At 34.2% G+C, this 15,391-nt stretch overlaps 1 protein-coding gene across 2 annotated transcripts in view; it reads left to right on the top strand.

Moving 5' to 3' along the window:
* The window catches only part of hpo (serine/threonine-protein kinase hippo), a 117,612-nt gene extending 102,727 nt beyond the window's left edge, over positions 1-14,885 (top strand). For both annotated transcript variants that reach the window (XM_083127263.1, XM_083127262.1), the window contains one exon: positions 4,468-14,885. In XM_083127263.1, the coding sequence (XP_082983389.1) occupies positions 4,468-4,626 (159 nt within the window). In that variant the 3' untranslated portion in view covers positions 4,627-14,885. The remainder of the gene's footprint in view (positions 1-4,467) is intronic.
* The last annotated feature ends 506 nt before the right edge of the window (positions 14,886-15,391 follow it).

The following is a 15,391-nucleotide window of genomic DNA, read 5'->3' as shown; positions in this document are numbered from 1 at the left end:
CTGCAGTGCAAAAGAAGTTCATATCTAGACATTTACTTTTTTTTAAAGAAATAAGGCATGGAGAGTATCCATAAAAAGTTGAACAAAATGGCAGGATTTTGCACCAAATTATAAAACATAATTAGATGTGAGTGAGTTACTAATTTTTTAATACGTTTCATTGTATAATAACACTGGTCGACATTTTTTCAAAAGTTGAACGATGTTTTGAAATGAATAGGTGACTCTGAAAGGATTTTTCATGCTGAATTCAAATTTGAAAACCGTTTTGCTCCATCACGTCACAATTTTTCACAAATCGTGAAAACTGAATAGCATATAGGGATCTATTATGGTATTATTGGAATCATTTGGGGTTTATATAATCATATTACAGACACACAGAATAAATAATTTTTGCAAATATAGTAATCAGTGGGACATATATTGAGATTGTAAAATCTATATTATATACTATATTCATGTACATTTTCATTTACACATGTCTAGAAAGAGATATAACATAGTGCATTACGAATTACTGAGACTCAGGATCAAACTTCATTCTTTTTGACTTTCTGCCTTCCCCGACACCCGAAGTAGGAACATCTCTTTTTAACATCCAACAAAAATCTGCCATCATGGAAACATTCCATCGTCCCTGGAATCTCCGTTCCATCTCTGCTATGTACTTGTGAAATCTTTCCCCGTGCTCCTCGCTGAAGTGTCCAAGATTACTCGGAAAGAAATCTAGATGTGAGTTAAGGAAATGCAATTTGAGGCTCATTTTACAACCAAGTTTACATAAATTCGTTAGGAGATTTTTCACAAAATGTTCATAGTTAACGTGTTTTTCATTGCCCAGAAAATGGGCAACCACCATTTTGAAACTTACCCAGGCATCCCTTTCCGTAGCAGTCATTATTTCTTCAAAATCTGCATCCAACATCAGTTTCCGTATCTGAGGGCCAACAAAAATACCCTCTTTGAGCTTACCCTCAGTGACGGATGGAAATTTCCTGGCAATGTATTTAAAGCATTCGCCGTCTTTGTCTAATGCTTTCACAAACTGTTTCATTATCCCTAACTTATATGCAACGGAGGAAGCAGTATTTTAGACGACTGAATTAATTGCCGTTGTGTCACTTCTTCTTCCCTGGAGAGAGAGATTCTCTACTTGGCCATGTTTTCACTTTCCAATGATTCTCCCTGTCCCGACTGTCCCAATCACACAAGAAGCAGGGGAATTTTGTGTTCCCAGCCTGGAGACCCAACAACAAAGCTATCACTTTGAAATCTCCACAGACAGACCAACCATGTTCTTCATATTTCACTATCAGTAGCATGAACCTCAAAGTTTCATAAGTTTCCTTAAGCGACACAGAATATGCAACTGGAATCGATGGGAACACATTACAGTTATTTAACAGAACACCCTTCAGACTAGTCTGTGATGCATCAATGAAAAGTCTCCATTCACTTACATTGTAAGAAATACCATACAATTCTATGACTTTCCTTATGTTGTTACAATAAACAAGGATTTCATCTTCAGTAAAGTATGGGAGTAGCTCTGTCTCTCGATGCCTGTACCATGAGAAATGTGTTCCTGGAGACAACAGGTTTTTCTTACTCAGTCGGGAACCAAGAAGTTGGGCACTCTCCTTTGGTAAATTTAGGTCTCTTACGAGATCATTCAGTTCATGTTGTGTGAAAGGTTGTGGAGTGCCTGTACTTGTACCAGGACAGAAATCGTCACTGTCATCATAGTGTGCATGTTCAACTTCAGTGTCACTTGAAGTACTGCAATTATCACTACTCGTACGTGGTACAGGTACAGGTACATCTGGCCCATGAGGCACAGGCCTAATGGCCGATTGTATGTTGTTGGGATAACTCACATTGCTCTTGTTCTTAGCACTGAAACCGCTAACATCTATAGCACAGAAATAGCAGTCATCAATGTGATTTTTTTGGTTCCCGCCATACCATTAGTATTCCAAATGGCAATGCTTTCCTCTTGCCATACTTCCACAATCGCAAAGCTTTCACACATGTTTTGCAAACTTCATGCGGGGCCCAGTTTTTGTCCTGATCACCTACTTTAACACCAAAATATTCGTGGTAAGCAGACCTCACAAATGTGGTGATACGTTGTCTTTGCCTCTTCACTACATAGCTTCCACAAATGTAACAGAATACATGGGGCGAGTTCAAACACTTCCTGGACGACGACGACATTGTCTCTCGACACAACACAGCACGAACTATCGACAATGACGAAAACTTTATCAAATATTTTGCATTTCCTACTGCTATTTACATATATAATATCTACAATACACTTAACTAAGGTTTCAGATCACGTAACCTTATACATGGTAAATAAATTAAAAACTGTACTATTTGCATTAGTTGGTATCGAATAACAAAACTTAGAAACAAATTTATTGAATCATTCATTGTTACTAGGCGTCTTCAGCAATTTTGTTAATCATATAATGTAATAAGAGGTTCACTGCCATCTATCGGGAATATTATTAACTTCTAATTTCTGGGCAGGAATTACGATTTATACAACAATGAAGATTTCTAAATAACTGAGGGTGATACAACAAAAACAAGGTCACTTCTGAAATCAGCATCAAATGTAGTTTCAGAAACCACAATTAGTTTCCAAACATCAGAACCCATGTCGACCAGTGTAATTACTCCCTCTGTCCCATAATTATAGTCCGGTATGCCAAAATGGTAGTACGGAAATGACAGACGAAGAGGCAGATGGAAAGCACAATTTGTACTGATCCTTGAGTAGTAAAGTTGTATGACTCATTCCCTTGTTTCATGTTCTTCTTCTGTATACACCAATGTCACAGTTTGAATATCGGGCAATTATTATGAGACAACAAACAAAGGTGTACCGGACAATAATTATGGGACAGAGGGAGTATAAAATTATTATGTTTAATTATTATTACATCACCGCGTCTTTTATTCCCCAAACACGAAATTGTAAGATATTTATAGATATATCTGATCGGTAATTTTACTGATACACCAATATGCCTATATTGGCTGATACTGATGAAGTGCCAATTAATCTGTTCTATTTCGTGACTGAAAAACAATGTTACAACCAGTGCTTTTTTCCTGGCGGTGGACTGTACTGGTACTTTTTTTATAGGTGAGAATAAAGCTAACAACATTTTAACAAACAAAATTTGTATGGGTGTGTGTAACTACACAGTTGCACTACCATTTATGAATAGACCACAATATTTTGAGTAGTTCTTACTATGGCAATAACACACCAACATCATAACAATAAGAAACCAACTTATAGACTATCAGAACCTTTCTTTCCAGAAAAAAAGCATTGGTTATCCCTAGGGCTAGAATTTTTATAACCAAAAATCACCAAAATATGCAAAATAAAATATGCTCTTATGACCTAAAATTTGACAAAATATGCACTATAATTTGAAAAATATGCCGTTATAACTGGACTGTTTCAAACATTAATATATAAATAAATACGGAGAAACTAGTACTCACTTTTATCCGCGAAGCTGTTTTTTTCTTTTTCGATTAATTTCAGTGGCCACTGCCACCATCCTCGTTGGAACTTGCTGTGGCCACTGAAATTAATCGAAAAACAAAAAACCGCTTCGCGGATAAGAGAGGGTACTAGTTTCTCCATATTTATATTCTACTGCGTGTCTCTTTTCCCAATTATGAATTAATATCTAAATGCTGAGCTATTTTTACATACGTACTATTTTTAGTTCACTTTGTCGGGCCTGAGTTGCAATGCACAATGAATACTTTCTCTAAATTTTCAAATAAAAATGAAAAAGATTTTGCTACAGTCAAAATTTAAAAAAACTCTCGAGTAAAGATGGGAGTAAAAACGAATCCACTTCGAAAATGACTGTATATTTCTTGGAAATGGAACAATATGCTGAATAAGACCAAAAATCCATGAAAATATGTTCTATCAGGCAGAAATGGCCAAATATGCCCTTAAAAAGCACCTTCATTTTATTAGTTTCTTCATAATATGAATTTCTATATGTTCGGGGAACACATCATTCACCCTTACCAAAAAAAAAATATTCTTCGTCATAAAAATCCTAGCCCTGTTTATCACTATGGTAATTATTTGCAGTATTTGGAGCTATTCGGTGTCATATAGATCTTTGTCCGATTTAATTGATATATAAAATAATTACACGAACAACATTGTAACCAACAGCTGTGACGACAGATTAGAATGTAGTAGTGACATGCTTTATGAGCATACGAAAGAGTTTTCTGCACTGCGGAACTTCCTATTTAAAGAAAAAGGTATAAGGGAAAGCAATATGACTGATTGTTTTGCCGTTTTTGTGGCATTTGGTTTCTGTTGGATACAAAATTGCTCGTGTGACCAATTCAATGTTCTGAATGTTAGCATATTTATATTAAAACCACCTTTGCCTTCACCAGCTGAAGTTCCTAAGTTACGAAGAGCTGCAGCAAAGAATGGCCAATTTGGATGCCGAAATGGAAAGAGAGATAGACGAATTGCGGAGAAGGTATCAAACGAAGCGCCAACCTATCCTAGATGCGATGGATCAAAAGAGAAAGAGACAGCAAAACTTTTAGGAATATGCTTTCATTCTGTGTTGCATACACATTCGTAGGCTGCTGTTAAATGTTTGTGCAACCGATTTATGCAACTCCTCGGAAGTTGTAAATAGTGTTTCAATACTTTCTTTTGTATTAAGTGAAAACTTTACATTTCCTTGCATAAACCAGGAAATGATGCACAAAGATATTGAATAAAATAAACGGTTTGCTGTTGGTTTTAGTGAAGAAAAGAAAGTTATAGAAAATAACCCCTCTCTTCCATTATGGCCCATTTGCGGCTGGATATAGCAGTTTTGTTTTTATAATAATAGGTACTAGTGATCGAACAATGCTCAAAAGATTTTCTGAGCGAGACTGTTAGTGGCCAGAGAACAAATCACGTTGCACGCATGGCTCGTATGCCGTGCAACGTGTTAGATCGTGCCATCACATACTCTTCCATATCATATATACCTACATGACAAGAAGGCCGAATTTTTTTAGTGTCTGTCGCAGTCTGTGATGAGCGTGGCTTGTTCTATTTGTAAGAAATAAGGACCTAAGCTTATGGATTGGAAGTTTGTACTGGAATGCTAGTGTGTAATGTTCTTGAAGTGGTTATTCCTAGTTTTTTCGTAAAACAAGATTTTAAAGCAAGTGTTTTTACGTAAACTCTTCATGCAGGTTTCTCCAAGATGCTCAAATTCAAAGCAAAAACTATTATGTATGGAGTTATAAAAAACTAACATATTCTTGTATCATATTTCTAGCACATATTTTTCTTACATCAAAATGACTCAACTTTTCTTTTAAGTCCACTTTATGCACAGAACCTAACCAGGACTGAACTTAATTTTAAGTCTGCTGGTAGAAAAATATTCTGGTTGTTTCAGCCAATCAAACGCTGTTGCTTAGTGATTAAGTATTTCAGTCATACACCACAGTGTGTGATCATCCAGTCATAATAAAGGTGCACAATATTAATTGCAAATTATAACTAAACTGAAAAAATTATACCGTAGGAATATTTTTGTAAATACTGCAAACTTGATGTAATTGATTGCTTTAATGAAAGTGTCATACTATGTTCAACTCACTTTTTCTTTACATTTTTATATTTCATGATTTAAAAAAAATAAGAATGGACCAGTAGCAATTTTTTGCTGATATTGATAAAGTAAAAAAAAGTAAAGTGCTCCCCCTTGCTTTGCAGCATGTGGAGTTAGGGGCCCACACTATATTGATCACGGCCGAAGGGGGCGGGGGATGTGATCACCATGCCCCTGGTTGCCTTTACCATCCCCCTGGAGTTTCCTCCAGGTACCCACCTTATATGATGCGGGTTGGCTGCATGCCGGAGCTGCTTAAACAGGTGGAAAAAATCCCGATTCTCCCTCACTGGGGATCGAACCCAGGTCTCTCGCATAATAGTCAGATGTTCTAACGACTGAGCTACCACGGCTTCCTATACCTGAAAATTATAACAATTCAAAGTTATTCCGAACATATATAAATTTTAAGAGAAATGTTTTATTGGAACTATACCATACAAATCTACTATGTTCTACGTTAATGTTTCAGACGGTGTAATGGCCAGTATCTGCGATTAAGTGATACTTTTTAATATAAACATCAGTTCAACCCTAATAACAGGCTTTCCTGATGCTCTACATAGCAATAATTTATAACGTTGTTTGTAGAGAAAAAACTGTATGATGCAGTTGAATAAAAGAGTTGTAAAATATGTGCTAGAAGATTGTTCAATAATTGCATACAATGAAAATATTGAATAATGTTGTCACATGTTATGAGTGTGCAAATGATTTCAATTCTCAGTTTTCTGTACTGTCTGCATCATGTCTAAATTTAAAAAGGAACGTATGAAATTGAGAGATTACATTGTAGTTTCAGTTGTTTTAATAACATTTTGTTTTTAATATGCTATCTGTGTATTGCTGAAAAATACTGCGAGGTTAAATCTGACTTGTGTAGGAGAAGTTAAAAATTATAATCTTTTGCATAATTCAAACCTGTTTGATAGATCTTTCAGTTGTCATGGCATGAAAAATGTCTAAGTGAAATAGCTCTACTCCAACCTTCTTAGTTCATGGGCCTAAATATTTAATACATGTGTTGTTAAATCAGTAACAACACTATTAAGCCTTGTTTCCATGTTTAATAAGGCAGAATTTGTCAAAAAAAAAAAACAACACCATAAGCATGATATTTCAACCTTATAGCAAGGTATTCTTCTAAATAATCCAGCGTAGACGTGAGAAAATTAGAGATGCCATGGACAGACTTGCAGAAATAGCACAACAGAAGGATGCAAGCTTAATAACGTACATACAAGAAATAAACAAATCATGAAAGGGTTAGCTTGATCCGTGCATCCTTCTGCAAGTCTGTCCCCGGCATCTCTAATTTTCTCACGTCTACGCTGGATTATTTTGATTATTTAGAAGGATACCTCGCAATAAGGTTGACAAAACATCATGTTTATGGTGTGTTTATATGACAACTTCTGCCTTGGTCAGCATTTTGAGTGTTTTGTTAAATCAATTTTCTCCACTGCCCTAAAGTTGGCACTGCTCTGTTTTTGAAATGTCATCAAAGATTAGATAAACCATTCATTTTCAACATAATCATCAAGAAAGGAGACAAATCACATTGTGCATTTATTTCTTTCCTTGTTGATTAGAAAGGTGTGTGGCAAATGTTTACTGTACCTGAAACAAATAAGGAGAAATAGGTTATTAGTCTGTTGTGTGTGCAGAATGAATCTTTTTTTCGTTGGTCCAGAATTCGGAAGGAATATGAAAGAATCCCAAAATTTGAGACTGGAAATGTTTCCCATCTTCGTTGAAGAGAAACTTTGATTTCTCAAGAGTAAAAATCTCTAATTGTACAATTTCTCTTGGGATGAGAACTGCCATTTCTAAGAAGCAGGGTATGTACTAGTGGGAATAATGCAAGAATTATTAGTAACGGGAATTATGCATGAATTTAATGTAAATTTTCAGGTGAATGTAAGCAAACAGAAGTTGCAAGTGTCATTGTATTCAAACATTTGGTAACACTGTTAAGCCTTGTTTCCATGTTAATAAAACATGCAAATGCTGACCAAGGCTAAATTTATTGTAGAAAACAATGTACACTAAAACATAACATTTTTTGTGATTCTTTGTCTGAAGAAGACCCCGTTAGAGGGTGGAAACGTTACGTTTTAGTGTATAATTTTTTCTACAATGAATGCGTTTGTCAGCATTTGCATGTTTTATCAAACATTTGATGTTTATAGAATGCAAAAAATGAACTCACAATATTTATTTTGTTAACTTTGATATGAAAATAAGTCCATTTTAATGTATTTTTTTGCATTGAATTATTTATGTTTTTCATTTGACAAAAAACAGTTGCAATTTATACTAGAACAGTGGAATGATTCTTAATCTCTATATCTAAATTAAACAAAAATCTTTTCTAAGTGAATTTACATGATCCTGTGACCTATTATTTTCTGCAGGTGTCTACAGTAGAAACCATAACAACATTGCATTAGAATTTGTGGACACACCGGAATGAGCTAAAACAGTATTGCTATTAATGTACTAAATAGTAAAAATGTTTTTGTACATTCAATTTTTAGCCATGAAATTTTACCTTGAAATCCTGGAAATATATTTGTATTTTATACTGATCATAGAGTAGACCAATCTAAGTTTCCTGACTGTTAGGAACCTCGAAAATCAGTAAATCATTTCTTAAAAGTTGGAAATGATGGTTTTTTTTTATTGTACGCACTTTCCTAATAACAATACATTGTTCTTGTTTGTCATAATTGTATAGTTTCCGAGAAGTATAATCTTGAGAAACACACATGGATATGATATTCTGCGCTACCTATTTTGGCGGTTGAACATTACAGTCCTAACTAATATGCTTCATCCTGCCATTCTACAGTCATATTGATTTTATAAAGCCATATTTTGTAACAATGTGGGCATTTGCATGTAACAAGTGGGCATTATTTTGCATGTAGCAGAACCAACACTTTTTATTTTTAAGTTCTATTAAAAGTATGTTTCACTGTTTTATATTGTACGCATTTGATTAAAAACTGATTATTGGCATTGTTACTCTTAGGTACATGATTGTTGGTTCATGTGCAGGATAATTATGTAATTATTATTGTTGTTGTTTCTGTAATTTCTTGAAATTTAATACCACATGAAAAAACAACCAAGAAATCCTTTTAAGATAGCCATAGTTAAAGACAATCATGAAACATTTGAAACAATGAACATCTTTAGATCAGCATTGGTATTAAAACCTTTATTTATTGTTGTGTACAAATGTGAATATTTGATTTGTAATATGTACTGGCACTGTAGTTAGTTTTCTATAGATGACTAAAGAATTGTGTACATATTTATATTTCATATCAATTAGATGATCTTTAATAATTTGATTTTGAATTTTAAAAATTTCGATTTAATGTAATAAGCTGAAAAAATTACAAAGACAAAGTTTTTGTTTTTACACAAAGCAAATTTTAACACTAATAACTGCAGAAACAGTACTGTTCTTCAATTATAATAAACCATTTTAAACTTTGTTCCTAAGAAGAAATTAGCATGTGGAAACACACCATATTACATGATGGTTATAGTATAATCCTTTTGCAGTGTTATCCTTTATTTGAAAATATAGTAAAGTAACATGAAATACAAAATATAAATTTTAATGGTGCTTTTTTTTCTTGTTTGCATAGTTAAAAGGTTTTTTTTTTGTTATTACCAAAGCATATTCACATCATTGACACAAATTTGCCTACATGCAAATATGTGCATTTTTTCACACACGCACACATGTCCATAAAGAACACTGACAAATTTACGATAGCATATTGTTACTATTTGATTATCAGTATACCCAAATGTCTGGTCGTGTTCCACATCTTGTGATTCACGTCATTTCTTGTCTAATAGCAAAAATTTTGAATTAAGTTTTTGTCTCCGTTGCCTGTATGACAAATTAATTGCTTAAACAAGAATTTCCATTGTGCACAATTTTATTTAATTTCAGTACAGTAAGTTTCAATTAACATAACAGTGAAAATGTCAGAAACACTAAAGCATTAACACATGTATATGTTCATAAAAACATAGATTACACTTGAACATGCACCAGGTTCTTTCTTTCATGCTAAAAATGCAGAAGCATTGTAATGCTAGTTCAAGCAAATAAGGTGAGTCTGTTTAAAAGAAGAATCAGTCACAAATTCTCTTTCAATGTTATTCATCACTGAAAATGCATTGTAATGTAAACTTTGTATCCTTCATTGTTTCGAACAGAAAACGCAACAAAGTGGAGGCATTGTTAAAATCAAAACACCACATTCAGGCAATAATTGTAGTGCATGTAGAACGAAATGTGTAAACACATATTTTCTATAGCTATGGAACCTAAGTGGAGCTGAGTCAATAGCATATGAGGCAGCGTGCCATCTAAGGCAGTGTTGCGGACTGTTTGCCAAGATCTATTCAAGGAGTGTATGAGCTTGACTTATTGAATCCATTTTGTGTAGTTAATAAAAGGTGGAGTCGTAATTTTAAGTTTCCCAGGTTTCAGTTTTCCTACATGATACAAGGCGATTTGCTGGAATCGAGGACTCCTTAGTACAAAACCGTACTGTAAGGTCTCAGCAGTTCAAGACTGCAAAAGAGGTTTGGAAAAAAGTGAGAAACACTGTTCTAGGCATCAAGAATATTAATCTCTGTAGAAATGACAGATTGTTGAAAATAATATTTTAATAATGGCATGAATGAATCTTAATACTATAGTACAGTGTGTTCAAAAAGTCATGCAACCAAGACTTTGAACATATGGAGAAAAGTTACGAAGGTGTAAGAAAGTTAAACTTAAAAAATGTTTAAATTTTTAAGATTTTTTTTAATTTAAAAGTGTTACGAGGTGTACTGGCATCATTGGTCATATCAGAGGGCAGTACTAGATGTGTGACGGAAATCTGGCTATTCAATCAATGCCCAGATGAAAGAAAAGATTTGAAATTTACTGTACAAAAAAACTAACCTACCTATCTTTTTGTAAAAAAAATATGAATATACCACAATTAACTTCATAAATCATCTGCAATGCATAAAGATTTATAAATTTTTTTACCAGTTCGATAAATACCCAAAGACACCATCAATACACATCAATAATTATTGCAAGGGACTCCACACCTGCCTTTTATCTAGGCTTGTTTTTACACCTTAGTTACTTTTTATCCATACAGAATGTTCATGTAGAGAATAATTTTCTTGTTTATGCTCGAAAAATATCGTCATAGACAAAGTTATTACAGTGTGTAAATTTCATTGTACAAAAGTTACGTGCGTTCAAAGTTTTGGTTGCATGACCTTTTGGACACCCTGTACTATATCACTTGATATTGGCAAACAGTATGTGTCATCACAAAGTTCAACTCAGCTCTCATTGTGTCAGCAATAATGCCTTTTGCATATTACTAACTGATAGTGAAATGAAAAAAAAACACTACTAAAATCTTGTCTGTCCTTCCTTAGATTTTTTGACAAAGTAGATATTTTGAACGGTTACGTGTCCGTAATTTTCTAGAAAAGTACATGAATTGTACAGAAGTGAAAAACTGTATGGAGAACCATATAGTTCTGTATTTAGACTGAAGGGACGTTATATTGTTCGTGTGTCATGGTAATTTGTCTTCCTGTATTGTAAACAAACACATGATCCACTTTGTTACCTTTATTGAAACTTTCAAATCATAAATCTCAGTCTCTGCTGTAGAGTCAAATTTCTAATAGTGTTATATTGCATTATAGTATCCCAATCTAGTTCACTGCACTTTTTGACTCTTTGCACCACACGGTGCAACACAGAAGAGTCTAGTTTGTTGATTTGGAGTCAAGTAGTGCATTTGGTGCATGCACCATTTGAACTACCGGACTGGTGTATGGTCACGTGGTGCATGATAATCAATCAAATGAATGTTTAAAGCAGCAGACAGGCATTTGTTGAATCTTCTGAACTTGAACACTTCTTTCCATTGACTTGGTTGAATGCCATTTCCTTGCACCACCCTGACACTGGATACACCTGCACTTCACAGTGTGTCAAAAAGTGCAGCAAACTAGGCGGGGCTGTTGTATCATGTTTTTGTGAAAAATTAGGTTTCTTTATTTGTGGGTTACACATCATGTGTGAACTTTATGTTTGGGTTACACCCTGTGTACATACCCATATTCAGAGAAGCACACACTGTATTGTATAAAGATCTTTAGTCATTCATTGTATAAAGCTGCCATGTTAAAGAATGGGATTCTACAATCCACTGCCTGGGTCCACAAGGTTTTTATTTGTAAATTGGAATTTTAGTTTCCCTGGCAACATGATTCAAACAAGTGTTCTAGGGTTGCCAGCCAGGTGAAGTTCATGTTGGCTTTCGAGCGCATAGATTTCTCTCATCTTCAGGGAATTTCCTGAAGACGAGAGCAATGTATGCACTTGAAACGTTGGTAGCTAACGCAGATTTAACCTGGCTGGTAAACCAAAAACACTTTTTTTCCTACACAAATTTCTTATGTGAGGTTGAGAAAAGAATTATTGTATTGCAAGGTTCCATCTTGGCTGTAACTGTTTCAAAAATTTCCTTTTCATGAAGTGTGATGATATTCTTAAAAAGTAGATCTGTCTTAAGATTCTCCTCATAGAATGAAGGAGAATATTTACTGTTGTAATTTGTGATTTAAAAGTCTACCTAGACACACACTGTTTTTGCAATAGACAACACTACATGCTCCCTAATAAATTATTTTTGCTAATTTGCCATGTTTACTACAAAACAGTCAACGTTTCAAATTATCCAGGAATTAGAGGAATTAATACTACACCTTTTTTAAAAATGCATTGTAAACATTAACACAAACATTTTAATATTATGCAACATTACTCATTTCTTTAGTTCATTTCGCACCAAAATTTTAGTGACTCGTATCAAAGATTGTAGATCCCAGTTCTAAAGTGAGATATTTATCATCTCATTGTATTATTCCCCAACATTGCACTCTTTTTGTAGTGTCCAAATCGCATAAATACAAAAACCAGAGACAATATATTGTATTAAAATAAATAATAATAATAGCTTTTGTAAAGCTTATAAAAAAAATATTAGTGATATGGAAAATTGAGCTGATGGTAAAAATCATCTCGGTAAGGGTAAAAACAATACTGTAAGAAATTATGCTTTTTTTGTATTACCTGCTTTTGACTGAATGGTATACAGTGAAAATGCAGAGTTCCATGAATGCGTGCAAGTCAATTTCTTCTTTTTAAAAAAGGGTTATACATGCAAGTGAGAGAGTTTATTGTGAATGTAGTAACTTTTTAGTTTCAAATGTACGCAAGTGTTCTTCCCCCCCTCCTCTTCACAAGTCTATATAAACTTAAAATTTTTCAAAATAATTGGATTCTTGACCCATCTCTGTGAACTGAAGGAGTGTGCTCTTAAGGCATATGTGCGGGAGTCATCTGGTGTAGGAAGAATGCTCCTTTCTATATAAAAATAATATTTGTATGGGAGGCTGTTTTTCCTTATTGATAATTCAGTGCTTCCACATTTGAATGAATGTTTGCATATGATAACCGTGGGAGTGTGTTTTCATTGCAAGTAGCATACTGAAATAGATCAGTCTATCTATATGAAATGAAATCCAAGTCTAATTGACCATTTTTCACAAATACAATAAATAAAATTAGGACACAAGCTGGTATCAATGTATCATTATTGACGATATCAATAAGTTCCCAGACTGATTGTAATTGTAACTTGAAATTGCCATATTTCGTGAAGGCACAAGAAAATATAACATGTTCTCAAGTTCTATCCATAATAGCAATCCTCTCATGTTGATGTTAGATCATTATTATAGATATTTTGGAAATCTGAATGTCAGGTATTTATTTATCCATAATTTGGATTATCAAAATGGATACCAGATATGTAATAAAAATCCAGATATACTCATTACCAGTTTTATATATATTACACACACAATGTTTTTTTAAGCCCTGTATGTACTTATACAAAATCCCAATTCTTCCTTCATCATATCATTGCCTACATATTTACTGCTGGACCGAAATAGAATGCAATTTCCCTTTCAATTATGAATCCGCATAAAGAATATGAATTTAAATAACAGAAAATCTCCAGCAAAATATTAGAAAACAAACTGATAAACATGTTCCTTTGTATGTATGAGTGTTCTGTACAAGGTGCATGTAAGAATTAACACATTCCCACCCATAAACGACTAAGATAGGTTTAGCCACCGTGTTTTTTGCATTCTCCCCTCGTGTTGATTGGCGGACGAAAAGGGGTGCACCACATAACTTTAGGAGAGAAGGGATGTACCCAAGAGCATGCCCAGGGTGCTGAATTACCAAGGGCACAACACATTTGGATCCCTAGAGAACTCATTGGTAGGGGACACCAGCAGGAACTCTCGAAGAGGACTGGTTCTTACCTGCCAGTCCGACGAGAAAGCGTCATTTGCAGCCTAAAGGGTGTAATTTTGAAAAACTCAAAAATTTAAGATTGCGTCCACATTTATTTTGGGGCAAGTTTGGATTCAGAAAATGCCCCTCCCACAGGTGGGCATGAATGTTTTAAGAGAGATAGCTGTTTCTTACATGTGTGATGATAACACCATGCCTTCCTACATCCTGCAGTTCACAAAGCTAAATTTGAAAAACTTTCCTGAACTCTCTCTTCAATTATCTTCTCGCATGAGATTGTGAAAATTGAAACTATCGTGCACAATTTTTAAAAATTTTCTGTACTCTAGAGCTTGCAGTTTAAAAGTACCAAGGTTGCCATAGCTATAAATATATTTATGTAAACCATAAAATGACTATACCTGCTGGAAGTTGATGTGTGCGTGAGTGAGTGACCAATTGCATGGACAAAAATACAAATATTTTTAGGCAATAGCATGGTTATTTTCCTACAAGCACCTAAATAAACCTGTAAAAGTGTTTGCAGCTTGTAATTATTTTGTGGATGTCCCATCAAGTGCATGGTATATATAATTAATTATTTATTTTCTTCTCTCCATTTACACATTAATATCAGTTCTTGTATTTCCAGCAGGAAGAAGTTTTCTTTGTATATTTGACACTGCCAAAATGGCCTTGTGGTTAAAATTTATGTACATTTTTCTTTGACTTCGTGTATAATAAATTTTGAAGATCCCTTGAAGTACTTGTATTGTTACTAGTGTTCTGTGGAACACTGTTCTAATTGTGTGGCTAATTTTTTAAGTGAACTAAAAATGTACAACATGAGCGTATAGTGTCGGCTTGCTAGAGTATCTGCGAAGCCTGAAGAAAAGATTGATTAGCAATTGTGAATAAACTTACTCCTTTCAATATATGGATAATGGCAATTCTGATGTTGGCAACTTGAATTCTTTGAAGTTTGCAAAATGGCTTCATTGAAGATGTCAAGAGCGAGCAAAATGGATGTGTCTAACCCCTAAGGAAGGGGATTACCGGAGATTAATCTCCTCCAGGGTGATGTCTTATTGGGGTAGTCCCAGGGTTTGGCATTTTGCCAGTTTTTTTTTGGTTTGTTTCAGATAAAACCTGGGCAAAATTGGGTTTTATTGGGTTTTTTTTTTCAGGTTTAAAAATATGTATTTTAAAAATGAATACATTTTCCCCTGGTAGTAATGTATCGCAAGAGAAAGAAAAC

Source organism: Lepisma saccharinum, chromosome 8, assembly GCF_977018435.1.
Source record: "Lepisma saccharinum chromosome 8, izLepSacc3.1, whole genome shotgun sequence".
Taxonomy (NCBI): Eukaryota; Metazoa; Arthropoda; class Insecta; order Zygentoma; family Lepismatidae; genus Lepisma; species Lepisma saccharinum.
Note: the sequence above shows the minus strand (reverse complement) of the source record. Positions and strands in the feature narration are given on the sequence as shown.